The sequence below is a fragment of the Trachinotus anak genome, unplaced genomic scaffold (assembly GCF_046630095.1).
Source record: "Trachinotus anak isolate AG129_WGS33_773 ecotype Australia unplaced genomic scaffold, CSIRO_AGI_Tana_v1 ptg000032l, whole genome shotgun sequence".
NCBI classification, from domain to species: domain Eukaryota; kingdom Metazoa; phylum Chordata; class Actinopteri; order Carangiformes; family Carangidae; genus Trachinotus; species Trachinotus anak.
The window spans coordinates 18,921,879-18,948,522 of record NW_027273883.1 but is presented as its reverse complement, the minus strand read 5'-3'; the positions used below and the strand labels follow the sequence as shown (position 1 = coordinate 18,948,522).

The 26,644-nt window shown below is 38.1% G+C and overlaps 1 protein-coding gene across 1 annotated transcript in view; it reads right to left on the bottom strand.

Annotated features, from left to right (window-relative positions):
- The window catches only part of adcy2a (adenylate cyclase 2a), a 62,318-nt gene that overhangs the window by 3,931 nt on the left and 31,743 nt on the right, over nucleotides 1-26,644 (bottom strand). Inside the window, exons 4-23 of the mRNA XM_071469017.1 lie at nucleotides 26,478-26,627; nucleotides 23,759-23,907; nucleotides 23,443-23,554; nucleotides 22,646-22,773; nucleotides 21,504-21,662; nucleotides 21,175-21,307; nucleotides 20,908-21,084; nucleotides 20,768-20,811; nucleotides 20,502-20,582; nucleotides 16,647-16,716; nucleotides 16,310-16,407; nucleotides 16,111-16,195; nucleotides 13,158-13,295; nucleotides 11,936-12,049; nucleotides 11,641-11,825; nucleotides 5,735-5,819; nucleotides 3,197-3,355; nucleotides 1,915-2,061; nucleotides 1,545-1,655; nucleotides 1,292-1,406 (exon numbers count right to left, since the gene is read on the bottom strand). Of these exons, the coding sequence (XP_071325118.1) occupies nucleotides 1,292-1,406; nucleotides 1,545-1,655; nucleotides 1,915-2,061; nucleotides 3,197-3,355; nucleotides 5,735-5,819; nucleotides 11,641-11,825; nucleotides 11,936-12,049; nucleotides 13,158-13,295; nucleotides 16,111-16,195; nucleotides 16,310-16,407; nucleotides 16,647-16,716; nucleotides 20,502-20,582; nucleotides 20,768-20,811; nucleotides 20,908-21,084; nucleotides 21,175-21,307; nucleotides 21,504-21,662; nucleotides 22,646-22,773; nucleotides 23,443-23,554; nucleotides 23,759-23,907; nucleotides 26,478-26,627 (2,440 nt within the window). The remainder of the gene's footprint in view (nucleotides 1-1,291; nucleotides 1,407-1,544; nucleotides 1,656-1,914; nucleotides 2,062-3,196; nucleotides 3,356-5,734; nucleotides 5,820-11,640; nucleotides 11,826-11,935; nucleotides 12,050-13,157; nucleotides 13,296-16,110; nucleotides 16,196-16,309; nucleotides 16,408-16,646; nucleotides 16,717-20,501; nucleotides 20,583-20,767; nucleotides 20,812-20,907; nucleotides 21,085-21,174; nucleotides 21,308-21,503; nucleotides 21,663-22,645; nucleotides 22,774-23,442; nucleotides 23,555-23,758; nucleotides 23,908-26,477; nucleotides 26,628-26,644) is intronic.

The window sequence follows — 26,644 nt, the reverse complement described above, 5'->3', positions numbered from 1 at the left end:
ACTTGTATCCTTCTCTGATGGAGCGTTTTAGGCCCATCTGGAAGCAGCAGGGATGTACAGTCACACACACGCACACTGCTGAGTTAATGGACCATCCCATGCTGCGATCTTCACAGACAGGTTGAGGGTATCGAACTCTGACTCTTACCGCACACAGGGAGCTGGGACCTGCCTGCCTGCTTTCCTCTTCAATTCTCCCTCTACTCTTTAGTCAGTGCCTCTCTCTCCCTGCTGTTATGTTGCCATGACTATACTTCCGTCTTGCTGACAAGAGTTTTATTTTCTTGTTATTTAGATGTGCACACCTCTCTCTGTTTGTGTCAAGATAATGAAATTACCCCGACAGCATATTGGAGCTCTAGAAAAAATAAAAAAATCTTGGATGCATACAAAGGCTACATGTCAATAGCGGCACTTAATATATCAACAGAGTATACAGTCACCATAACCTCCATTGATATATTATGTATTGTCAAATCTCCATTCAAGCTATTTTTTTAAGTCTACCAAAGCTGTGTGATTCTCAACAATAACATATGCCGTGGTTAAAGCAAAGAAAATTTGAAATGTGAAATGTGTTGTGGTAGCCCTGATGGCCAGGCCTACAATGACATGTTTATTATCACAACTGATGCAAATAACAACAATAACAAATTGTACAATAAGAAATTGTGCAAAATGAACAAGTACACTGTGGCATATGATGCTAAGAACACATAGCCTTGATCCAAATGATGGAAAAATGTATGGTCCACTCACCCTCTCCTCAGCTCTAAACTATAGTCTGATAACTGTATCCAGGTCCAAGCTTCACTTCCAAAGCCATAAAGAATATCCGATAAGCCTATCTATCAAACTTTTCAATGCTTGTTCCTCTGTTGGTCTACAACATATGTGGCATAATAAATCTGCTGTTGTCAAACGATCACCACAATGTAATGCAAAGAAAAGGAATAGCCTATTCTTTACAGTGCTTTTTCAAAGAAGGGCGGTCACATGCATTACTGAGCTGACACTTTGCTGAGCCACAGTGTGAACAAAGGTTTTTTAATAAATAATTAATAATTAATAAAATAAAATAATAAATAAAAAGTAAAGTAAATAAAGTAGCCTTATGACTGTATGCATACACATACACCCATGCTCTTGCTACATGGTTAAAAATATGCAATAGTATTTTCCATAGACATATAATAATCTATTTTTTAATCTAAAACGGTGCAATTTTTGCACGTTGTTGGAGAAGTTTAAAGCCCTGCATGATTTGAAGTCTCTGTCATGTGTAACTCACCAACTCTGAGTTTGAAGTCATTAAAGGAGTGTTTGTTGATAACATCCAGCTTCCCCACCAAGGCAAAGGCAAACTCTACCATCGTCCCTATGTGCATGTACTGCCTGTCATGCTCCTGAGAAGCGAAAGAACACAACCAGTAACACACCAAGTTCTCCTGTAAAATGTAACACATTTTGTGGCAGCCACACAGAAATGTGCTTGAATCTCTCAACAAAAATCTTTTGTGTGTGCATGTGTGTGACAAGTCTACCTGTAATGTGTACTCAGGCCCAGGTGATGCGTTCAGTCCAGTAGCAGCCATGTAAGTGCTGCCAATGGTCTTGATTTTTTCCACACCGCTGAATTTAGGTTTGGACAGCAGCTACACACACAAATACATACACAATTCATACAACAGCTACAATAAATGAGACCGTTTACGGCATAAGTGATAGCTTGTAAATGTATATCTACATCTGTCTGCCAGCAAAAGCCTCTCAGCATATTCAGATACCATTACCATGGGTATCTTGTACATGACATTGTTCAATCACATACAACTATGAAAGCATTGAGGCTCTAGGCTTAGTGTGTTTGTTGTGTGGAATATTATGAAGGTTGCAAGAGCGAGGGTTATTTACCTCATCAAAATCAGCAATGATTTCGTTGAGGAGCCTGAGGCACTCCAATCCTTCCTTGTTGACGTCAGATTCTGTGTAGAACTCTTTAAAGTCTGGGATAGAGGCGAACATGACACACACCAGGTCATAGGACTGGTGGTACAGATCCTGCACGACAGAATACATGAGACAAAATACAGACTTTAGATTGGACAGCTGCAAAACAATGTTATGAAACTGATAAACCACAGACACATACAGATGACGTGATTCTGATGGACAAATGTTAGATTTGGAGGAGTTGTCTGCATATTTAAGTGACAGTACTCTCCATTAAAAACATTACTTTTCAGTTGGACCACAGTGGCAGACAAAATACAATAAACTAGACAGACAAATGAAAGTAGGTAAATCACCCAAACCACCACCCATGAAACAGCTGCTCTAAATGCATTAGAAAAACAACTTGCTCCTGGATCCTGTTCAAGTGAGGGAATAGAGTCATTTGCTGACTCTTCATTCAGAATTTTTTCAGCTGAAGCAGCGTTCCTATTTAAACTCACATGTCCTCCAGGATACCACGTCCTCTAAACTTGCTAAGATGTAAAACTTTACTTTTTACAGTTCACACTGTGAGAGGCACTCAGGGGATATAACAAGATAAAGAATGATGACGGAGGAAGTCTAACAGGGAAATCAGCAAATCCACCTAGACTGCGTCTGCCAATGTTTTGTCATCATAACAGTTGGTCAATCATACTAATACTTCAATGTGCCACTCCCACCATAAAAAGTTGGAATTTTGAACAAATTAACCAAGCAGCCAGTGACTTAATTTACACTATTCAATAGTCAATTAACTGCAAAGTTCTTTATGTACAACTTAAATACTCTATTGTCCTTTCTAGATTTGAGTGCTTCACGCTTTCTGCAGAAACCTTCAGCATCTCATTGTCTAAAATAAGACCTTGCTGAAATACTTGATATATACTGTTTGCGCTGAGAATACCTGTATTGTTTTTTAGGTGGATTGATAATAAACATGCTTAGCAGCAAAGAAATAAAATATGTACATACATTGTTTCAAATCTATTGTATTGACTTGGAATATAGATAGTTTGAAGGAAGATGCTTTAGCAATACCTCATTGCAGCTAATGAATGTAATGGATCTTGGCATATTGCCACTGGCACTGCAAGACCTCTTTAAAACCACAATACATCAGTCCTGCAGCTGTTGGTCAGAGCACAATTTGCATGAACTTACATATCTATAATGAAAAGAAAACCTAATAAATGCCTACCTCATTCTTCCAGTTGCGTGCCAGGAAGTGTTCTGCAACGTGTGCAGGCAGGACATTCTCCAGCAAAACCCGGTTGAGGTTCTCCATGGTTTCGATCTCCTCACACTCTTTCTTGAACTTGTTCTTCCACAGAAAGTCTAACCTACAGTAATATTCATTCTGTTACAAGAGGACACAGAGGTGAAGAGACTGAAGGTACAGCTGTACAGCTTGCTTCCATCAAGTCACAGAAAAAAACAGAAATAGCTACAAGTATGGAGTCCAACCAACACTTAAAGACAGAGAAGAAAATAACACTTTCAAAGGAATGGGCTACATTTAAAAAAAAAAAAAAAAAAAAAGCTATAATTTTACTTTAAAACTTACATAACTTCCATCACGAAAGACAGAAATACATTTGGTATTAGTTTATTCACATATAATGAAAGGTTATAAAAAAAAAAAACGAGCACTACAGTAACATGACTTGTGGAATGACACAGTAAGGTAAGACAGAGTAATTTATTTCAGGAAACCTGTGAAAATATTGTGGGTACAAAGCATAATCTGACATTTCGTCTTCTTTAATTTCGTTTGAGTGCTAACAGCTCAGGTGCTCCATGATGAAGACTATTTACGCCTGTAGTGCACGGACTGATTTGATCAAGAAGATCTAAGATGATCTGTCAGAGAAATGATCAAGCGCAGAAAGTGATATGATTTGATACTAGAAATATAACTACTTAAAAAAATGGGGGTGGTGCAGGGGCAACGTGTGTGTACACATCAGAGCAGTATGTGTGAGACTAAACAGATATTAATTAATGGCATCTTATTTTTGCTGTACAGACGGTTGCACCTGGTGTCTTTTCATTAAGTTGGGCACATCAATAATTTGTCTTTTGCAAATACGTTTATTATCCATTCAAACTCAGTCTGCTTAATATTCATGTCTAGATTTGTGGCTCTGTATCAAAATCTAGCAGCACTTGTTGCAGGAAGCTTATCTTATTTATTTTGACAGTAGGCCTCAAACATTCACAGAAGCAGAAACTCCCAATAGGAATTGATAGTCTATCAGCAGTTGTGGGAAAGAACCCTATTTATATCATACTAAATATTGTGTAGTGCACATATGTTTGCTGTGATGCCAAATAAGTGTCCCTGCAATGTCACCACACTTGAAATACATAATTTTATTTATTTATGAATGTAGTAATAGTGGTGTTTTTGCTTACACCTTTATATCCACTCATATATTCAGTATGCTTTTTGTGGAAACAGTTCAGTCCCCACAGTGGAAAAAAAGTGTTTCTAGTATACCACCAGGTCCAGGAGATCAGTTGCATGATAAACTGTTATATAAAACAATAATATTCAGGTGCATTCAAGTCTATTCTAAACCATGCAAATAGAGTCATACACTGCATGTATGACATGGCCTACATGCAGTTTGTAATCTAATATATTTTATCCTTACCTTGGAGTAAAAATGTGAATACCAGTGTAATCAAAACGTAAAGAACCTTACATAGGGTCGATTCTTGTCAACTTTTAATGCTTTCAGTTTCTGCCCAGGACTGTACTGTAGCTCCAGAGCACAGTGGTCTCCAAATTCTGGACGACTACTCCCAGGTACAGTGAGTAACCTACAGTGAGGCATAATCTCAAAATAGCAGGACTAAGGAGCGCACAGCTCTGCAGAATGGACAGTCTCTGGTCCATGGATCTCCTGGCTAGTAAATCTTAAAGTCTGCCTGAGTAACAGCAGCTTTGCTGAAGTAAATCATTGATCCTGCATCACTAAAGGGAAGCCAGACAAACTGGTCTCATGATGCCTCCCATACACAGTGTGGCACAGCAGCTGAAAAGCTTTACTGTCTCATCAGCTGTGCTGAGGTAATTTTGATCTAATATTATATATACTACATTACACATGCACGTTCCATTATAAAAAGTGAAATCATAGTAATACTAGTATTAATAGTACCTATAATAGTAGTATTAGTATGATTAATTAAGAGAGAATGATATAGAAAGAGAGAGACAGAGAGAAACAAGCAGCAGTGTCATTACATTAAACATCTAAAGCTAGCTCTGGTGCCACAGAAGAAAAATACTTGCCCCACTGACCTGGGTGCAATCCCCAGTAGCATTGCTCCTGGCGTGGCAGGCACTACATCAAAGTCAATTGTTTTCATGCATGGGAGACCAATAACAGTTGAAGGGATCATGAAATCTCTCATCAGGAGGTTTGTCATAGTTATGTAGAGGATATAACATGAGCTTCTTAAGATACAGTCTTCACATTTTTACCGGCCAACAGACAAATTTAGCAGTGACAAAGACCACAGCACATGGGAAAAATGATGAAAATGAATGAAGAAGGTACAGTAGTTAATAAAGCAGCAAATATTTGGTGAAAGAAATCAAGAGTGAAATGGGGACGCTGATGTAAGAGCAAAGCTGAAAACTAATTTCTTTCAGAGCAGTGGATGTGAAAATGTCAAGCAGAAGACAGACAATAAGGTCATTCAAACTGTTATAGCGTGGACCTACCTGTCTGGCAAGCACAAGCAGAGTGATGAAGAAGATAAAGAGGGAGATAGAGCCCATAGTCTTCAGGTCTTTGAGAACCCCTGGTCTTGAAGGCCGGAGAAAAACGAAAGAACGTGTTTGTGTGTGGAGAAAGAGAGAGAAGAAAGAAAAAGATAAAGACAGAGTGAAAAGTGAAAAAAAAAAAAAAAGATGTAAAAGGGGGTGGGGGGGTGGGGGGGGGGGAGAGATGTGATTAAGAACATTTAATTCAGATTCAGCCAACCAAAATTCAGATTACAATCAAAAGGCTGTGGCGTGTCACATGATTGGTTAGCAGACCATTTTATTCCAAGCTGTCACTCGTTTAAGACTGTCACTTCTGCTTTGCTGTGACAAGAGCTTGTTTACTATTTACATGACAGTGACTGAGCTTCCCTGCCTGCACTCACTGGAATCATAAAGACACAATACACAGATAGTGTTCACAAATATAGAAGGATTCAGCAGTACAAATACACCAAAAGCTCTGGTCTTTCCAACATCATAAGACTAAAAATAGAAACATCTGTCCAGGGCAGAATTAAGTAGCCGACCAAGCTACAGCTATTGTGCGTGTACTGTTCTGTACATGCACTGAGAAAGAGACATAAAAATAAAAAAATAAAACACAGCATATAGTACATACTGATTTGGCTACAGTACACACTCAAACACTCAGATAAATCAAAGCTCAAAAATATATTTTACAAGAGACTATGTTCAAAAGAGAATACAAAAATGCACAGATTATATCATTTAAATCTACAATGAAAGAGATTTTTCTTCATAGCAGTGGAGTCTGGCCCTTCCTATTTGAGTTCTGAATGTGTGATAAGATTCAAATAGGACTGTTGCATCCTAATTTCTGCAAGCACATTTTGCATATTAATGGACTCTTACTCTTATCTAGGGCAGAGCTCAGCGTACAGCAGAGAAAACAGCCAGCACGTTCTGCACTTGCCTGGTTCATTGTCTAATCAATTCTCTACACACAATGAAAGGCGATGACTGAGGACAGACTGCAGGTTTGGGAGGTTTCACTTGAAGACAAATCAGAGATGGAAAGCACACAGACAGGGAGCCAGGTTTCCTGCATAGAGAATTATGAGGCGGCCGCTTCCGTCAGATTTCGTGCTGTCTCCCACTCTCGACAAATTCAGATGGGTTATTTTCAAACAAATGTTGCACTCAGTGGATTTCTGTCATTCGTAGCTGCAGTTGCGACATCAGATTATGCCTATGCTGAGGTGCTGTATCATAATCAGCACAGTGCACAGGGAAGGTATGCAACCCTCCTCTAAGAATTTCCTTCAGAAAGTGTTTTTCTATCCCCTACAGCAGGAGCGTCAGGCTGCAGCACCCTGATATTTCATGGCTGTTCAAGCAGGTGAATATTGTTTCTTTAGCATCCAAGCACCTCCAATTAGCATTACATCCCGAACAGTGACGACTAGTGACAATCACGAGGATATGTGAGACAGTGTAGACATCATCATTTCGTTCATCATTCATCATCATTCATCATTTTTACAGGCAGTTAAAAAGAATTACATCTTAGTAGTGATAGTTAGTTATCAGTTCTACACTAAACTATTTTCCTATTTTGTATTACAGCTGACCAAAGCCGTGTGAGGTTTATTAGCTTGGCAGGAGGGAAGCTTAAAAATCATTACCCTGTTTCAGTTGCTTTGGACAGAAAAGTTTGTCACTACGAAGAAAGAAAACTGTGTCCCTCAGACAATTTAGATTTGAATCGACCACACCATCCAGTGACACTTCTTGTCTACTGACAATGAATTAGTGATTGATGCTGGGGGCTCCAAGAACATTAGTTTCAGATATTACAGCCAAAAGGCTTTTATTTTCAAGTAGAGCTCCCTGCTATGAATCAAAAAATCTCCTCATTTTCCAGTAAAACCACAGTGGGTGTTGTCATAATGTCCAAGGACTTATTCCATTATTTGCCGTCTATGGAGCAGCTCCAGCATTTGTCTGTAGCTGATGTCATCATTACAGTCTGTCTTGGCTGCTCAGTTTTAGGACAGGGTTGTTCAAGTTCACAAATTAAAGTTGAGCTGTGTATAAATCACAGAAAAACAACTTATGAATCTTTCTTAATGCAGAGTTTCTTTTAGTATATTATAAATAAAAGCAACCAACCAACAATTTCACAAATATGAGTTTCTGCCATATAACCCGGAGTGAAATGAGAAGGATAAAACATGTTGTGTCTGTGTATCCAGTACAGAGATAGGTTAGCCTAGCATTGCTTAGATAATGACAGCTGCCTCACGTTGCAGAAGGTGAAAATATGCACATCGCAACAACTACAAAGCTGTCTCGTGTAAATGTTATATCTATTTAACATTTATTTTTAAAATATTAAACATGAAAAAAGATATTGTAGCTTTAGGAGCAGGCAGACTTTGGAGCTGTTAATTGAACTCTGGGTGCAGTAACAGCATGCGACATTGTGTTAAGTCTCATCCTGACAACAGGGATGCCAAGCTTTCACGCTAATGATGTAATTCTACATCTACAGGTGGTAGTGGTTGTAGCTTGCTTTCTGAGAAGATATAACACACGTTTCATACACTGTTGGAGTTACTCGAAGGCTTTTAACTGACTAAAGGTAACAGTTCACTTGTTTCTGGTCCTTGTGCTGAACAAAGCTAAACAAATCCAACATCTGCTGAAACAACATGATGACAGCAAGAATATTTTTCAAAATAAGGACTGTCCCTTACTTTATTTAGCTAACTTTGTTAACTAACTTTTTATGTCACCAAAGTCCCAGCCCGACATCAACATCTTGTTTCATTATTTCCACTGAACACTTATTCTGGCAGGACACCTCTCCGTGGTATGTCACTGTCAAATCAACTGACAAAACAACAAAGCACACTGGTTACGTAGGCCCTGAGGATTGCTTTCTATTAAGCATATATCACTGCCTGGCCTTACTTGTCTCCACATGGCATGTGTGACATATCCATGGGCAAGACTTCTCCCTTAAAATGTCTCAAAGAAACTGATTTCATCCCTTATTATCTCATTAGGCAGTTCATCCTTATTAAGCATCTTATTTCCTGAGCTGTTGCCAACAGAGAAGGCTGTAGGAATATGGTGTGTAATATAAAATTAAGTGAATGTACAAAGAGTGAATAGGTGAGGATAAGGATTAGGATAGATGAGTGTGGGTGAATGACAGCGGCATGTGAGGAGCATATTGATGGAAACCAATCAGAGTTGGCAACGTATACTCAAGTATTGGCAAATTGGTGTATTTCAGTTGCCTGTTTATCTAGCTTGTTAGTTATTCTGATTTTATGAGTGTGTTCCCTACTCTTTGACCACAATGTTAAAGTCACCAGCTGTTGCAAAATATTACCACCCCCCCACTTGGTCTAATATCTTTGCCCTATAACCGAAAGATACAGTCTTAAAATACGATGGTACTTAATTGTATAATTTAATTCATTCTACTCTCAATAACTGCGTGCACTATAATTTCTACAACAGCCAAACTGTCGTTAAATCTGAATCATTATGGAAACTTGTTCATGACTTTGACTGTAACTTAAGGTGGACAGAACCTTGAGATCGTAAGACCTGACAGACTGTAACTAACTTGACATGTGTTTTGTTACTCACTCATCTCAGCTTCACATCTCACCTTATCATCATTCGGTACAGATGCTGACATGTCATTAACATTTCATTGACCTTATAGAAAACAAGTGGTCTCCCTCTGGGTCCCCCCAAAGCTGCAGGGAACACACCGAGTTAATTTGATGTGATTAGACCAACTAGAGTTCAGGCTAGTTGTATTTATGGGATGCTTTTCTTTTTGCTTTAATCAGTCTAATCAGGTGTTGCAAAATGTTGTCACGATTTGCTGTCATTGCAAGTAACACCACCACACCACTAACCTTTACGTGACCTCTGTATATAAAGGTAAATGAGAGAGGGAAGGAGAATTATGTGATGAGCAAACAATGTCGAGGAGATGAGACATGGTCAGTTACTCTCTGTGAAGTTGCACTCACAGAGGAAGGACACTGCTGCATTGTTGCTCCCAGAAAATCACCTGAACCAAATATTCTTAGATTATTACTCAACAGTTAACATTTAAAAATAAAGTACATTTACTTTACTTTATCATCACTCATCAAAATGACTTTTAACCTGTCTGATCTTTGCAGTTATAAGGTGGTTAGAGACTCACAACTTTTAAAATTAGCTGGCATGAGTTGGCAATTAGCAATACTATTACTGATATAGGTGTATATAGGTGCATCACTCGTGGATATGGCCAGGGATTAGTTGAAATAATGCAGACTACAGGTGGAGGATTCCACCTCCAAGATTAGCAAAACATCGAGATTGACTGGACCTCTAACTTACATTTACTATATTTATTTTTTGTGTTTTAACTTTTGATCTACGTTTATTTAATTGCTCTAACTCAATAACTGTTTGTGTTTGTATTAATCACAATGAGTAATTAAAGGTAATCTTTTTTTCTTGGTTAAAGTTCATTCAAACTTAAATTAGTTGTTTCTATACAAGTGATGTGACACTTTACATGATGTGTGCAGGAATGTCCAATTCAATTTGCTTTGGCCGTGATGATTAAATATGTATCTGATATACTGAAATATGTAGATTACTACTGCTACATTTGGCAGGCCTTATTTTTCACAAGCTACTACATCCAAATTCTGGAAGTCTTGACTCAAAACTATTAAGCTGAAAAGCTTAAATTATCAAAATGCTGTGAATGAACGATTAACTGGGAGAACGTGACACCTGAAACTTATGTGACGCAAACCACTAGAGTTGCTGTCGTTGTGTAGTGGCTGTTATGTTTTTGGAACTAAATACTGTGTAAGCCTAGCGTATGCCCACACTGCTTGTACAGTGATGTTAGAGTGGTGGCTCCTCCCACATAGATGATACTTGGTGGAGGACAGACACAAAGAGCACACAAACCCATCAACATACAAATGTTGTCCTGTCATCAAGTTGCTCACAGAAATTACAATAATTAGTGACAACTGACAACCACGCAGTAATTTATGACCTTTTATTCGGTGGAAGTGATGGTCAGCACCACCAGAATATGAGAACCTGCTACCTGAATGTTTTCTACACTACCCTAATGAGTCTAATGAATCCATATATTTTGCCAGTCTGGGTGTTAGTCACTCACACCAGCGCATGTGAATACATCAACATTTGCACACCATGCAGTCAAATCCTCAGACTATAGAGCTGCTTTGCAGTACTAACAGAAAACGCAGAGTACAGTAAACAACGGATCAGACTTTGATCAGCTTAAATTTAGCTGATACTGATCAAATTAAAATGTCCGGCCTCAACACAGAGCTTCAGCTTTGGACATCTCTTGTTCTGTGTGTAAGTCAAGTCTTTTTGGTGACTCATCAGACACAAGACTAGATGACATCAGTGACATATATGCTGCATGTTTCCATCTCCCATCTATAGTGGCTTTGAGCAGAAAGTAGTTGAAAGAAAAAATGAGAATGTGGAGGAAATACCGACATTGAGAGAAGCCAGTTTAAGTGGTTCTGGCACCTCCTAAGGATTCCCCCCTGGGTGCCTCCAGTCTGACTGACTGACTGGAAGAAGACCTCGAGGTAGACTTTCTTTCTCTCCTTTAACTTTCCCAAATTCGATCTCTTCTTATCACCAAGAATTTCCATTTACCCAGAATCCCACGGGATTAATAGCAGATGACCGTCATCGCCACACAACTTCCTTTTCATTTCTGATACTACCTAACCACTATCTTCGCCCATATTGACTCTGTATCCCTCTGTAACACTTCCTTAAACAATTTCTGTTTGTCACTGTCCACTTACCTGTCCAGGCTTTCAGTCCTGTACAGGAATCTGCTATACTCATCCAGCAGGGAAGCGTGTGTTTGTAGAATAATGATGTTATAAACCACTACAGCTGTCAACATAATAATCATCTTCAGCTCGTAGTTTATCCTCAGGAATACTGAGCACGAGATCAGGCCCAGGATGCAGCTGTAAATTAAATACTAGACAGACAGAAAAAGAGACAAACAGATGGTTGAAATTCAGAAGTTATCAAAGAAAATAAATTAATTTATAGACAATCGTGATTATGACCATGTTTGTTTTCACTTACAGGAAGGTAGAAATTGTTTTTGCCAGTAATTAGTTGTCCATTAGGGTAAAATAGTGTTTCATTGGATGAATTATAAACAGGAACTGCAGGCAACACACTGTCTTCCAAAAAGAACTGGAAACAAAAACAACAAACACACAGAAACACAAAGTCAAGAGAAAATAAAGGTTTGTTTAATTTTTGGGCAGAGCTAATAAAATCTTTATCATTAAAATCTACCATAGGAAACAAATCTGATGATTGACATGCAAACTGCAAAAAACTCGCTTGCCTTACACATCACCATGCAAAAAGACAAACTAGTCTACATTGCACTTGCAGGAGGAAAATAAAATCTTGTTAGATAAGAGGCCAATAGTGACAACTATTCAATAATGTCCTTTAAAGTGAACCTGCAGGATAAGATGAGGATTGGCTGCCCCACTGAGCAAAGCCAAGTTAATTTGGTTCATCCGCCCTGAGCGACTGACCCACGTCAGGCTCAAAACAAGATTATAATCTCTGGAATCGATTTGTGTGAAGGTCTAAACCAGGGTCCTGACACCATGCTTTATCACGCACCTTCCCCACAACCCTCAGGCTACTGTCCCACTTTTATCAAAGGCCTTTTCATTTCTGTCTTTTTTCACTCTATAGACATAAACATCTATCAGATAAATCAGAAAATCATTGGACCGGAGCAAAATAATAACAAAAATGTTACATACAGAATTCCCTTATCATTACAGGCAAATACTGTTACCACTGTTATGCAGGGAAGCCAATCTTCTTGTTTGAAAAAGCAAGTTGATAGACTGCTTGGCACAAACAAAGCAATGCAAAGGGGATATTTTTTGTATTCAATTGTGTGGTTAAAGATCCAATTTGTTTTAAATACAGTATTTTAATGCAGCAGTAAAATACTATTAAAATTCTACTACTATATTAAAATGTTAGTGCCTCCACAGCCCCTTAGGATGACTGAGACATATTTACTCTTGTGGCACTGCATCCTTTTTTTAGTTTTGCCAGAAATAAAGATTTGAGTTGTTTTTATATTAAGTCAGTAAAAGAACAGTAAAAATGCCATCTTGTTTTATGAACACAATTTTGCAAAAAAAAAATCTTTTCCTTTACATCACCAACTGGTAACGTACAAGATGTTGCATTCTATTACTTTCTAATTACATTGCGGTTACAAATAAAGGAGCGTCATCCGTTACATAGGCACATAAAAGCTTACCATGTTGAAGACAGCCATTATGAGTATTAGGGCTGTGGTTGTCATGGTGAGTGTGATGCGGGGCCATGGCTTGTTGGCAATAATGACTGATGACCTCAACAGCCACATCCAAGAAGTGGAGGCGCTTTTACTGCAGTGCTGCAGGGACATGTGAAAACAACAGCACAAAAATACAAGAACGCATGAGTCGAAGTACACAAGAGGACTTGGGGAGGGAGCTGAGATATTAAAGGTCGCGAACACATTCAAGCACACAAAGAGGAAGCAGAGAAGAACACTAGCACATGTGAACTTCAAATAAGTAAACAACACGTGCATACAAATAAACAAATGCACAATAAATTAATTACTTCTGCTGAGTAAGGAAAGTCGCTGTGAAATAAATAATAAATACATAACATATTCACACATTGAAGCACCTATTACTGATTAACTCCTAATTGCCTCAGCAGTGCCAATCAAGTTCAAGAGGCATACAATTACGCAGAGAGGGGTCCTGTTAACATGCTACAAATATATTTCAAACTACATGCAATAACAGCGCAATACAATGACAACTATGTGTAATTCCATCATGTATATAATAATGTAAGCAATCAGTATATACAGCTACCAACCTTCAGCTAGACTGCAATTAACACTGCAGTTAACTAGCATCCACCTCATACTTCACTAATCAAATCATTATTACTGAAAGTAATAGTAAAATATTACTAAAGTTTGTATGTTTTTAAGTGCAGTACAACCTTTTTTTAACCTGAAAGGTCAAACAATACAGGATTATCGTTTTAATATGTTTATAGACTGTTTATATGCGTCTTCACTCATGCAAAAATGCTATTTGCCCAGGCTTCTGCAAATATAGGCTGGGTCCGCTACAGTCAATTACTTTTCCTCTTTGTAGCGCTGCTTTCGGCTGAGTGTGTTTCATTGCAAGACAATGACAGTGACAGCCCAAATCATTTGCTTGATCATCTCAGAGCAATATCTGAGCATCACTGGAGCTGAGTGGATGTGACATTTGAGTAGTTCAGGGATGTACATTACAATACAATAAACTACAGACGGCAGACTGTATTATGTACAAGCAGGATTACTATTTGCAAACAATTTTCACCTCTACACCAGTAGATTAAATAATAATAATAGGTATGACTTAAATGAAACACGTGAATAAGAATTAAAATGCTGTGAAAGAGAATCTGCCGGGGTTGAGTTAAGTACACAATGTCAAGTTCCAGTCACAAAATCAGCAGAATATTCAAGTCAGTTACTCAAATAACCATGTTTGACCTTTCTAAGGTACCCTCCAGCATTCTCTTCAATATAGTGACAATGACAGGAAATGCTAAGTTGGTTAATACTTTATTTTGTGACTGATGATGTGAAGGGACATGCTGGTGTCGTTTTGCTAAATTTTATCCAAAGTTAGATTGGGAGAGGGCAATATGTATGAATAAATAGGATTTGTATTTCAAATCTTACAACCTTAAGCCTACAATGACCAAATCCAACTGAGACCATTTGATTGATTTTAAAGTTACACAGTCATTTATAATTTTAATGGAAAAATCTCAAGATTTGAGTCACACTGAACATTTCACATGTTGACTGAAATATCCGACATGTTACTTGGTTAGCTAACGTGTCTTGAAATGATTTATTGGTGATTAGGGAACATTTCATTGTTTATCTCCTCTTGAAGAGAAGCTGGGACAAAGGAACTGAAAGACACACTCCTGCAACACTGAGCCAAGGAAAAGACACAAATCTTTATTACGGAGCCCAGTGTTCCTATTCATAAAGGATCCATGGCTGGTTGTAAATGATTACACAGGACCCTAGAATAAGCTTTAATGGGTGTCTGCAAATTCCACAAAAAGTAAACAATTATATGACACAAACTAAAGCAAAGACCCTGCAATACCAAATAAAATTGACAAAAGGCAGCAGGAGGCTTCTCAACTTTAGTTATCAAGTGCTGTGTTTTGTTTTTGAGCCTTGGGCAACATCCACAGGGAGTGGAATTCAGAGCCAAGAAGCAAATTCTCATTTGCAAAAAACTAAAAATTAGACATAGGATGGGATGAGTTGTATAGGCCTGCGGCTTATGGAAGTTTATAGTACCTTTAAAGTTTTAATAGTAATTTCTTTTTTTTTTACTACCCTTATTCTCCTTTTTCTGATCTTTTCATGTATTTTTACACAGAGGAGAGCCAAAGCAGTGTTTGATGCCCTAGATCTTCCAGTGGCTTCACATGACTGTAATGACAATATCTACTGAAATGACACTGCCTGCTCTTTCAAAAGGGCATACAAAAGACATGTTAGCAGTTCCATTGTTAGGCCATAGTGTGGGGGCTTAACCCCCATTAAATGTATTATAGAATTAATCCAGCCTCTTCTAAATGATTCATAAAGAAAACATATCATATACTAGATATATCCAGTAGCAACTGCTACATGTCACAAACTGTTATTTTGGGAAACAAATAACTCCAGTCCAAAGATGAAGGCTAAGCAAAAGTTTGTAGTACAACATTTTCTTAAAGGAACTATGCATTTTTATGTAGATCCAATATCATTAAAGAATAATCATCTCTTGAAACATGCACCAAAGCAGTCATGTGCATAGGCTCTCTAATGGCCAGGGGTGGGGGTTGAGGTGACGAACGAGGGCCACCTGTTTAATACAGAGGGTCAAGATTAATTTTTACCACAGTGTCAAACCAGACACTTGCACTAAACCAAGGGGCACTTAAGCCAACAACAAAGGCCCTTAATGGGCCGTTGAGATGACCAGAGGGGTACTTTGACCACTCATGTGCCTTTGGTATGACATTAGGACAAACATTAAGCACAGAAGTGTCCCATTAGAGAGTGGGCATAATCCTCATTAAATACAGGTTTTTATTATGAAACAGTGATGTTTGCAGTAAATGGATTTACTCACCATGAAGTGTCCAATGAAACATATGAAGAGGATCAAGGAAAGGATAAGAAAAGCCATACCAAATGATATACCCAAGACAGTTGTCCTAAAAAGAAAAAAAAAACATATAACATTAGGGTGAATATACTGGATGCTATCTTTCCCACACTAACACAGTAAAACATGTGTACAGTAATAGTTTGAAATAAAACACACATACTTTGGAAGGACAAGAATCTGCACAATGAAAATGCAGAAAAATATCAAACAGGCGCAGGTGATGTAGTATTTGAAGGCCGGCAAGGTTGTTGCTCTGTACTAAAAGAATAAAAAGGTCAAGTTTCAACAAAAGGCTTTAAAAACAGATATTCGAGATACGTCAGAAGCTCTTCAAATGTTCACTCAGGCAACTCAAGTTTCTCTGTAATTTACAAGATTTCAGGGTAAATTATGTGTAAGCAAAGAACAGGCACTAACAATATGTTCTCTTTGAAACAACTACTCCAACATATCTACTAAGTGGTGGATGATGCCAGTTTTCATAGACTGCCTCTTACCTCCTTCTCCAAGGATTTGTTATGAAAGAATAATGATATTCTTTGGATGTCCTCAGACTTGAGCCACTGTCTGGAAACATGAAGACATAGTTCAAGACTGAATAAAATCTTTTTGAGATTATGTTTCTAAGTGACAAGTAAATACAGCCCCTGCACCAAAAATACATTAAAATGAGCCAAATGTTATCCATATGGTAATACACAATTGTGTTTTATTTCATGAACTTAAAAGATTAAAACATTAGAGGCTAAAATTTGGATACCCTTCTTCTTGTAACTCACCCAGACCTTTATTCACTTGTTAGGCCTTAAATGTATGCATAATTTGAAATGCCGCCATGAAAACAAACAAAACAGATAGAAAATGCAATACAATAGTCTTTGTTATTTGTTTTTCTTTTTTTATGCCGCATTTCCTGCCATAACTAAATGAAAATGTGTAAAATTACAATTATTTAGTTTTTAATTTTCTTTTTAATAACTTATATTGTTTTCACCGACACAAATTTTACGTGCCACATTAAAAATCAAAAGAAATGTCTGCTGTAAAGTTGGACATTTTAACATGGGTGCTATGGGGATTGACTCGCCTGTGGAGCCAGCCTCAAGCAACCGTTCGAAGAACTCCAGTTTTTAGCACTTCTGTGTTGGCTTCAGTTTTCAGCCCCAGGGGTCGCCAATTGGCTGTGACACAAGTGAAAGAGTTTCCTGTGGACCAGCCAACTGGAGGGATGCTACTACTCGCTGCATGTTCAGTTAGTTTGTGACAGCCTATATATTTTAAGAGATGGATTGTGCTGTAGGAGGCCGTAGAGACAGACACTTGCAGGGATCTTCTTGGCTGAATTCTCAGTAAGTGTTGACAGCTAAGTTAATTAGTGTTACCTAGCTGGTTAACAGCAGTAAACAGTAAACTGCGGCTTTAAAAGAGGACAAGCTAATGATGGCCTAACGGTAGATAGCCAGCATGGATGGCTGTCTTCAAGCCTGAATGTGAGATTACTGAAAGAATGAATGCTGCAGTGGAGTTGTAGTTAGTACTACTGATGGCAGCAGAAAAGGTTAGCTTTTAGCCTGTTAAATAAATAAAAATCACTATCAGTATTTTTGTTTTAAATGTAGCACTTTGTTGACAGTTGCAGTACCGAATAGCTTTCCGTATCAAACAGTCATATAGTTTGTGGTTTGATTCCTCATGAAATGCTCATATATTGTTAGACAGCATGTTTGAGTCAGGGATGTCGTCAGTGTGAATATCATTTCAAATCAGGGGAAAAATTAAACATCCTTCTTATTTCTGTCAATTATTGTTAAAAATCTAATATTATTTCAATGTACATGTATATTTCAGTCTGAACTAATTACCTAATTTTCTGAAATGTTATGTGACTTTAACAATTCTATGGAACATAGGAGTTAATGGTTTGTTTATACTGTCAGCCATCCTTCAGATGAGATGAACTGTGCGTAATGTCTTTTAATTTTGTAATTTTTTTAATAACTTGACTATAGCAGCAGCCTCAGAGCCAAACTTGTCCCAGCCACTGGCGAAGCAGAGGATGAGCAGGACACCTCCAGCTTTGACAGTGGACTTTCTGCAGTACACATCCTTCATCAGTGCAAACTACAATTTTGGGTAATTGTCTTTGAAAGAAATAAACACCTCGAGATGGACAAAAGGCTGACGATTGACGTAAAAATTATAAACAGTTAGGCATGTTCTTATCTTTTCATTCTTACCCTATCAGTCATTTCCATCCTGCCTGCAGAGTGATTTATTGTAACTGTCATAATCTACCACTTTTAGTTTTTAGTCCTTGTTACTTGTGCAGCAGATTTTGTTTTCAAAGACTTGGCTGTGATTCCTGTCTTCTGTTATTCAAGTTACTCAGCATTAAAAGCTAACCTCAACTGACAACCTGAAGTGTTTGAACATCATGTGAGATGTCCTCTGTGACAAAATTAAAGTTAATGTAATGTAATGCAAGACCAGTGGACTTGTTATTATGGGTTTTTATTACATCCTTCACTGATGTAGACACTCAGGAACACATACAGTAGTTTTTTTTTTGTTTGTTTTTTAAATCATTAAATTGTGAATGATTGAAGATGTTTAGCATCAACCAAGGTGAGATTCCCTACAAGCATGTTTACCAGAACTACTGGAGTTCTGTCACATTCAATCATTGTGATGTAAGTGGATTTTAATGCTACAAAACACCACACATGCATATCTGATTATATTTATTACATTTGCAAAAAGACAAATGAAGACTACAGAAATATCCTCCAGCCACACAATGCACTTTGGCTACACTGGCCACAGAAAAATCTTGGTGGAAACTAACTGGACTATTGAAGAGAGTGAATCAGTGAATCAGTAAGTGAATGAGTAGGACACTGAGAACAGCTGAGGAAGAAGGGAAGAAGTTTGCATACATACTGTGTCCAAACCACTGGACCCTGGCATCCAGACCTAGGCTGAACATGGTCACCAACGATCACTTTTCAATCATTCAGATTTAAGATTCTTTTGACTGAAAGAGCATGTTTTATGAAATCTCTTTCAAAATGAATAATTTTCAAATTAGCCTGGCTGAGAAGTGATCATGAAAAGTCTATGGCATGCATGTGACAGGCAGGTCAGTAATTGTCAAAGAGAATTGTCAGCAAAGACAGCTTCAGATCTGATAAATTCTGACTTCAAACTCTGTGGTAACATTGAAAAACCACCTCTAAGCTTCTGACAGAGGATCTCAAAATGAGGCTAATTGGTGGCTACAAAGCATGTGATGCAATGAAAAAGTACCAAGGAACTTCCAGCTTGAAATTTCCACTGTCTGAAATATCACTAAAATAAAACCTCACATCTGATGCACAGGAAGGCAAAGCAAAACCCCATAAGACTGCGATGGACTTGCACCGAGGTGTAGCTGACATAAGAGTGGTGATGTACCATTCCACTATACAGAATTGATGCATTGCTGATCAGGGACTATATGAAAGAGTCATCAGAAGAAAATCTTACCTGTGACCATAACAAAAGTCAACATTTGAAGAATGCAAAGCAAGATCTGGATAAGCCTTCTGCATTTGATGAAAAGGACACCTTGCCAATGTTTAGGGATGGGAGTATAACTAATATTCTTTGGAATTGTGTGGCATCCAGTGGCACGGGAAACACTGCACTGACAATTGGTATCAAATTCTAGATGCAAATGTCTCGTAACCAGTCCAGAAAGCCTAAATGGCCCCTACAACAGGACAATGATCCAAAGCATACCTCAAAATTCACCATGAACCACTTCAAGAAATACAAGCTGAAGCTTATGGAATGGCCCTCAAGGTCCACTGATGTCAATATCACTGAAACTTTATGGGTAGATTTTAAATATGCTCTGCAAGGAAGAGTGGGTTAAATTTCATAAATCAAGAATGGAAAGACTCTTAGCTGCTTCAAAAAGCTTTTACAAACTGTGATATATGCTATTTTTTAATACTATGTACAGACTTAGAAGGGTTCCCAAACTTTTGCACATGCCACAATTACTGTTTAATTTCTTGCTTTTTTGAAGTTCATGAAATAAAAAGTACTAGTGCACTAACCTTAAATAAATAAAATTTTTACTTCTTTTCACTTCAACAATTTGCCTGGGGGGGTGCCCAGACTTTTGCATACAACTGTCACTTTGACGTATTTGTTTTAATGTTGCCATGTTTCATCAGTTGCAATTTTAGAAGACAGCACGTCTTATCAGTATTGGGACAATTTCCTAAATGTCTTGCATATACTTTACTTTTTTTGCATAATAATTAAAAAAATTATTAATATTTGATTTTTAAGAAGAACCTTACTTTTGTGAATTTATCCCATCAAAGGTCCTAATCATCCTCTCGTTAAGCTCCTCCTCAAATCGTTTCTTCTGAGACTTTGTCCTGTAATGGGTAACAAGAAAACACAGAATATCTTTTAAGTTCATATAATATTAGTCACAAACATCAAAGCCTCCAGCCGGAGTCTAGTCTTATTAAATATCTTGTCTTCTGTCTCTGTACTGTTAAGGGATGAGGATAATCCTGCCAAAGAAAATTGTGCCAGAGCTGTAAAATGAGCAGCTTGCCTTTCTGATCTCCTCTGGAAGTGATACTGGCCCATCGGCACATCCTAGACACAGAGCAAGAGGAGAGAGACGGGTTACAAGCTACAGCTGAACTTCCTCATCATCTAAATCACAACATATGTGTAGAAAAAATTACACACAGCAGTATTGATCTTCCCATTCTCATTAGTCATGCTGTCTCTGTGGTGCAGGTTGGCAAAGGGCTTGGCTGCTCCCCATGACTCCAGGTAGCGGGTCATCCTGACTGAGGCTCTCATCTTTGCTCCATCTAGAGTATGTCTGGGCCGGTAATGATGCTGTGGGCTCCGACGCTCCACCTGCACATACATGGAATTGGTATTATTTTATTGCATTTTATTCAGAATCCAATAATCATTTTGTTGAATGTGTTGTACATGCGATTGTACCTTTGGGTTGATGACCAGATAAGTGATGACTCCATGCTCCTTTAGGTAGGGGTCCCTTTCCTGTCCCTCCCCATCTTCTACCTTATAGGCACCATTCAGGTGTTCTAGTGTCACTGAAGTGATGTGGACTCGTCTGGTAATGAACAGTCGTGAACAATCAACAAATAGATTTTCTATGAACATTAATTGTGTCTCTGCCTAGACCCTTCAGTCAGGACTGACAGTAGCCAACCAGACAAAAACTGATGCCAAAAAAACCACCACAACAATATTATAATGTCTCATACAAAGGGAAACAAGTGCTTCTAATTTACTTCTAGTTCACTCACCCTGGTACACCTCCTGCCTCCATGTGATTGGCCAATGTGACATCATGTGACCAAACATCATACTGCCATTTCTGAAGTCCAATCACTCCACACAGGACATTCCCCGAATGCACTCCCACACGCATGTTGATGTCAACCCCTGTGGCATCTCGTACTTTCCTGTCATACACCAAAAACAGACTTTTACTAACATGCAACAATAAAAAAAACAATCACCTGTACCATGCATCTCTTAAGGAGAGAGAACAAATGCTTCTATATGGCCTCTATGGTGTATGCAAAGAAAAGAGATGGAAACCTGTCGCATTATTCTCCAAGTTTTCAGAACAGACCAAGTCTGTTAACAAACATGCAAGTCCTGATTTAAAATATTCTTTGACTAAGATCACTCAGTTTAAATGTCCCATGACATTTACAACAATCACACTACAGCATTAATCTGATCATGGTCAAACTATAAGCATGTATGTAAAAACATTGTCAAGTTCCACAGTTAAACTTCATTATTTAATGCAGCTTGGTCTTTCTGTCTCAGTTATTTCTGTCCCCTCTGCTTTATCTCAAGCTGATGCCTAGAAATAAGACAGAAAGTCATGTTTACTACTGCCTAAACACTAAAACTGCTAAATTGGCAATCATGAAAAAGTCTCTCTTAAGACTGATTAGCAAGTACTTGGCCATCATTACAGACAGGGATGTTTCAATATATGTAGCTCAACAAGCACTGCATTTTAAGACAATCTTTTCAATGCCGGTAGTCAAAAGTAGTACTTTACATTTCCCAGAAATGTAATGAGACTCTTGAGAGTCTTTACGGTGTAGCTGATTTAACAGACTTAAGAATCAGCATGAAGCAAATTTAAGTACTGTTATTAAATCTAATTTCAGTTTTCATGTGGTTGCAGTATGATGTATGATGAATGAGCCACTGCTGTGCATGATTCCTGATTTACTTACATTTAGTTTCATGTCAGGTATTTTCACATATTTTGACATCACCGATGTCAAAGGTCTACCAAACATTAATACTCTAGACTAGGGGGATGCACAAAGGCTTATTGTAGACTAACAGGGAGGCAAACATGTATTAAAAAAAAATGGCAGTCATTCTCTAGCAGCACTGTTATGTAACTGGCACTTACTTGATGGCCTCACACATGTCCAGACCCATTTTCACACAGTTCTTAGCATGGTTTGGTAGAGACTCTGGCAGGCCAGACACACAGTAGTAACAGTCGCCGAGGATTTTGATCCGCATACATTCATTCTCCTGCACATACAAAGGTGGAACGCAGACTCAGATACATGGGGTCAGATAAAGGTCAAACTGACAGACAGAAGAGACGGCTTTTTAATTTAATCACACAAAAAACCCTTTGAGGCAAAATCCACCCCCTTTTTTATATTCAACATGCCTTATAGCTGCATGCTGTTTTCCTCTATTAATGTTACTGTGAGTGGTAAAATTGAGTTTCTATATTTTCTGATTCTTTTGTCCATATATAACTCACCAGCAAATACTTGTTAAAGGGACAAGACTTGCTGTCTGATTTTGAGAGTGATATAAGTGATGTCAAAACCTAATACATTTTGTTTACCAGTTTGATAGTGATAAAATGTTTTTGTTAAGATATTTGGAGTACACATTGTATTTTATCTGCGCTGCAAATATCTCATTGTAGAGTCAGATCATCCATGCTTCACCAGGTGTTTGCAGGAGTCAGGCACACTCATCATGAAGCATGAAAAAGTCATCATAAATGTAAGAAAGATTACAATAGCTGATTCATAACAGCATTTAGGATGGATTTTACCCTTTGTGAGATATGACAGTGAGTAAGACATATTGAGATATGAGTTGTTATTGTGTAATCTTTAAATAAAAAAGCAAAATTAGAACTTTATTATTTAGTGACAGGTCCAATAATGAAATGTTTACCTTGGCAATTTGATCAAATTTGCCAAACAGCTCATTCAGCATATGCACCAGCTCTCCAGGTGAACAGTCGCTGGCCAGCCGCGTAAAACCTACTATGTCAGCATACAGTATACTAGAGATGGAAAAATATGTATCAATGTACTATAAAACAATGGTTGTATACGTTTTCCATGAAGAACTGTAGTTTTAAAAGCAATGACTATAAATGTGGGCTCCTCTATATGTAAATCTGTGAATCTGACACATATGCAGTATGTGTTAAAGATGACAGTACAGTACACTACTGCTTGGTCACATAAATCCAAATGAATTATACCTGACATTAGTATGTCTCTGGACATAGAGGTTGTGAAAATTGTTTGTGTTCTCAATCTGCCCAAAGTTTGGACCCTTCAGTCTCTGGATTATCTCAGCTTTCATCACACGGGCGATGTGAGCTGGCAAAAGTGACAACAGGAGACGCTCCTGATGGCAATAACACAAAGAGAGAGGAAGTAGCAGTACAGGGATCATTAGGAAAATCAAGGAAAAATAAAACAATAATAATCCTTTTTTTTTTTAAACAATTAACATTTATATTAAATATTACAAGGTTTCATACAAGGCAACATGTCAGCAACCACATTTATCAAGTATTTTCTGTCAGTGATTCACTGCCTCAACGCCCCAAAGATTCACTCACTGGCAGTGGCATGACGAAAATTAAATGTGATTAGTAATGAAAATGCAAAACAAGAACAAGGCTTTGACTTTATTAACAAAACAAGCTGTCAGAATCAAAGTTTGGATATTCACGTAATCAAAGTATAATGATTAAGGATCTCGACTATACACTGAAAAAGGTTTACAAATTGCCATTTAATTGAATTTGGTCCAAATAATATCCTGAAGCATTACCATTTAATGACAGGAGGACATAAAAAGCTGTTGCCATTATGTCACCAGCCTTAGAGCTTCAGGTGCTAAGTGACTTTTAACTTCCTGTTATAAAAGTAATGATCAACTAAAAAAGAAATTCTCACAGTACTCATTATTGTATTGCCAGCCACCAGAGGACATACTGAGCCCTTATTGTTTTATTTAGTGGTAGCTTAACAAACTGTCTACTTCTCTTTGAAGCAACAGTGGGTTTTTACTCTTAGCCAACCTGCACAGTAATTAGGAAACAAAACTCCTCTTAGGATGAAGAGAAGTTCAAGATCGGAGCCAACACTTAATTAAGCTAATGTCAACTTCAACTTGAGGGGTTTTCTGCACCATTGATTATATCCCTACACTGCTGCTAAGGCTCAAAGAGTTCTATGTTAAGGAGAGGTCCATGGTGACTGCTAACAAACAGTAGCTGAATGTATCTGCCAGGACTTTGGGTTTAAGATGAATTCACATAGTCCCCCTTGGACCACTTATACAGTAAATGTATGCACTCACTGTACTGCAGGGCACTTTGGATAAAAGCAAGCAGCTAGCAGCATATATTATGAGTGCACTGAACGCCCAAGAGAAACATGTCTCAGCACTGTCATGACCGTCTGTTGCAATGCAACAGCAGCACTCCAGGGTTACTGCAAAACATTCCACCAAAGGCACTTACAGTTGTAACAACACAAGGTGGATTCACCGTACGGATAACCTGCTTCACCCCAAGCCTGGGCTGTCACAACAGCAGCTGGATTCACCTTCCTCTGATCAAGGTACAGCTGCAGCAGCTGTAGTAAAAAGCTAGCTACATCCCAGGCTTGCACAAGAGTAGTATTTTTGGAAGTGGTATTTACACACTAACAGCATTCCAAAAAGGTTTTAAGTTTTTTCAAAGGGGTTATGAAAATGAGGTGGCCAAGAAATGTGTTGGATGGATGTTGAAAAGGAATCTGACAGATTTATGTGAGAAGACAAGCAGATTCAGATGGACAATAACTACAAAATGTTACTTTGCGTTTCTCACTCGTGCACAGCAGGGAAAAGAAAATAAGACATGCCTAGTTATGTAACAAAGATACCCATCACTATCATCACCTAAGTCTTATTGCTTGTATTTGAGTTATTGTATCTGACCGGCAACACATTTGACAAATGCTGTGGGGCATCACCGTGTCAGTGTTATTCTGGAAACATTGCAAAGGATGAATCATATATAATTGCTTATATCTGTGTCAATCCTCAATCAATGTCATGCAAGATGCTGCACAGGACGAACACAAACACACAGACATATCAATGGAAGGAAGTACAGATGGACCTAAGCATATCAGATTATTTGGTCCATAGCCTCATTTACTGCACATAAAAGTGTAGCTGTCGATCTTCTTATATCTTGTTTTTCACCTACAAAGATTTCAACCACCAGTCCACAGAATGCTAAATAACTTTCACTACAGACAATTTATCACATGCAGTAGGCTCCAGGGACTGAAGATTATCATCACACTAATTGAGGTCATTAACAATTACCACATTCTATAAAACACAACCCCTGACACAAATTCTCTGAGGACTCCTTCCTTTCCCAAACCACAGGAATCAGGCACTGACAGCTACTGTGGGGTCCAAAGGTCTGACACCAATTTCCTATTCACTTGAATGGGAAAGAAAATGTTTGCGGAATGAATGTTTAACAGTATGACAAACAAATATACATGGATAAAACAATGCAGAGAAGATTTTTTTTTTTTGATGAAAAAACTCAGCTGCACTGAACAAACTTGAGTGAAACTAAAGTGCATTAACAAACTGATGAAAAGTACAAAAATGGGAGAGTGCCACAAACAAACTTTTTGGATCAGCTACTTGCTCTGGATTTGATATTATTCTCCAAGTCATGTTTGTGCCACGTTGTTGTTTTCATTTGCACCTGATACAGACATCGTCATCATCATCATCTATCTTCCATAATCCGTTTCACATTCATGCAAATTTTTCCTCCCCATCACTGTAATCAACACTACCATCACCACCATCCAAGCTACTACATATACTCAATCACTGCCTGCCTGACTTTCACTGGCTCATTGGTCATTAAGATTTATTGACCACTTTACCTGTTGTCTCTTCTCAAACTCCAGTTTAATTGGGGACTTGATGCAGTTGCAGGTGTCCTGATAGGTCTGTTTTAGTGCCAACTCCATCAGATGTTTGTGGTATGCCCCTGCCATGTTGCCACACATGAAAATGATAATATTGGCCAAAATCTGTACAGGAACAGAGG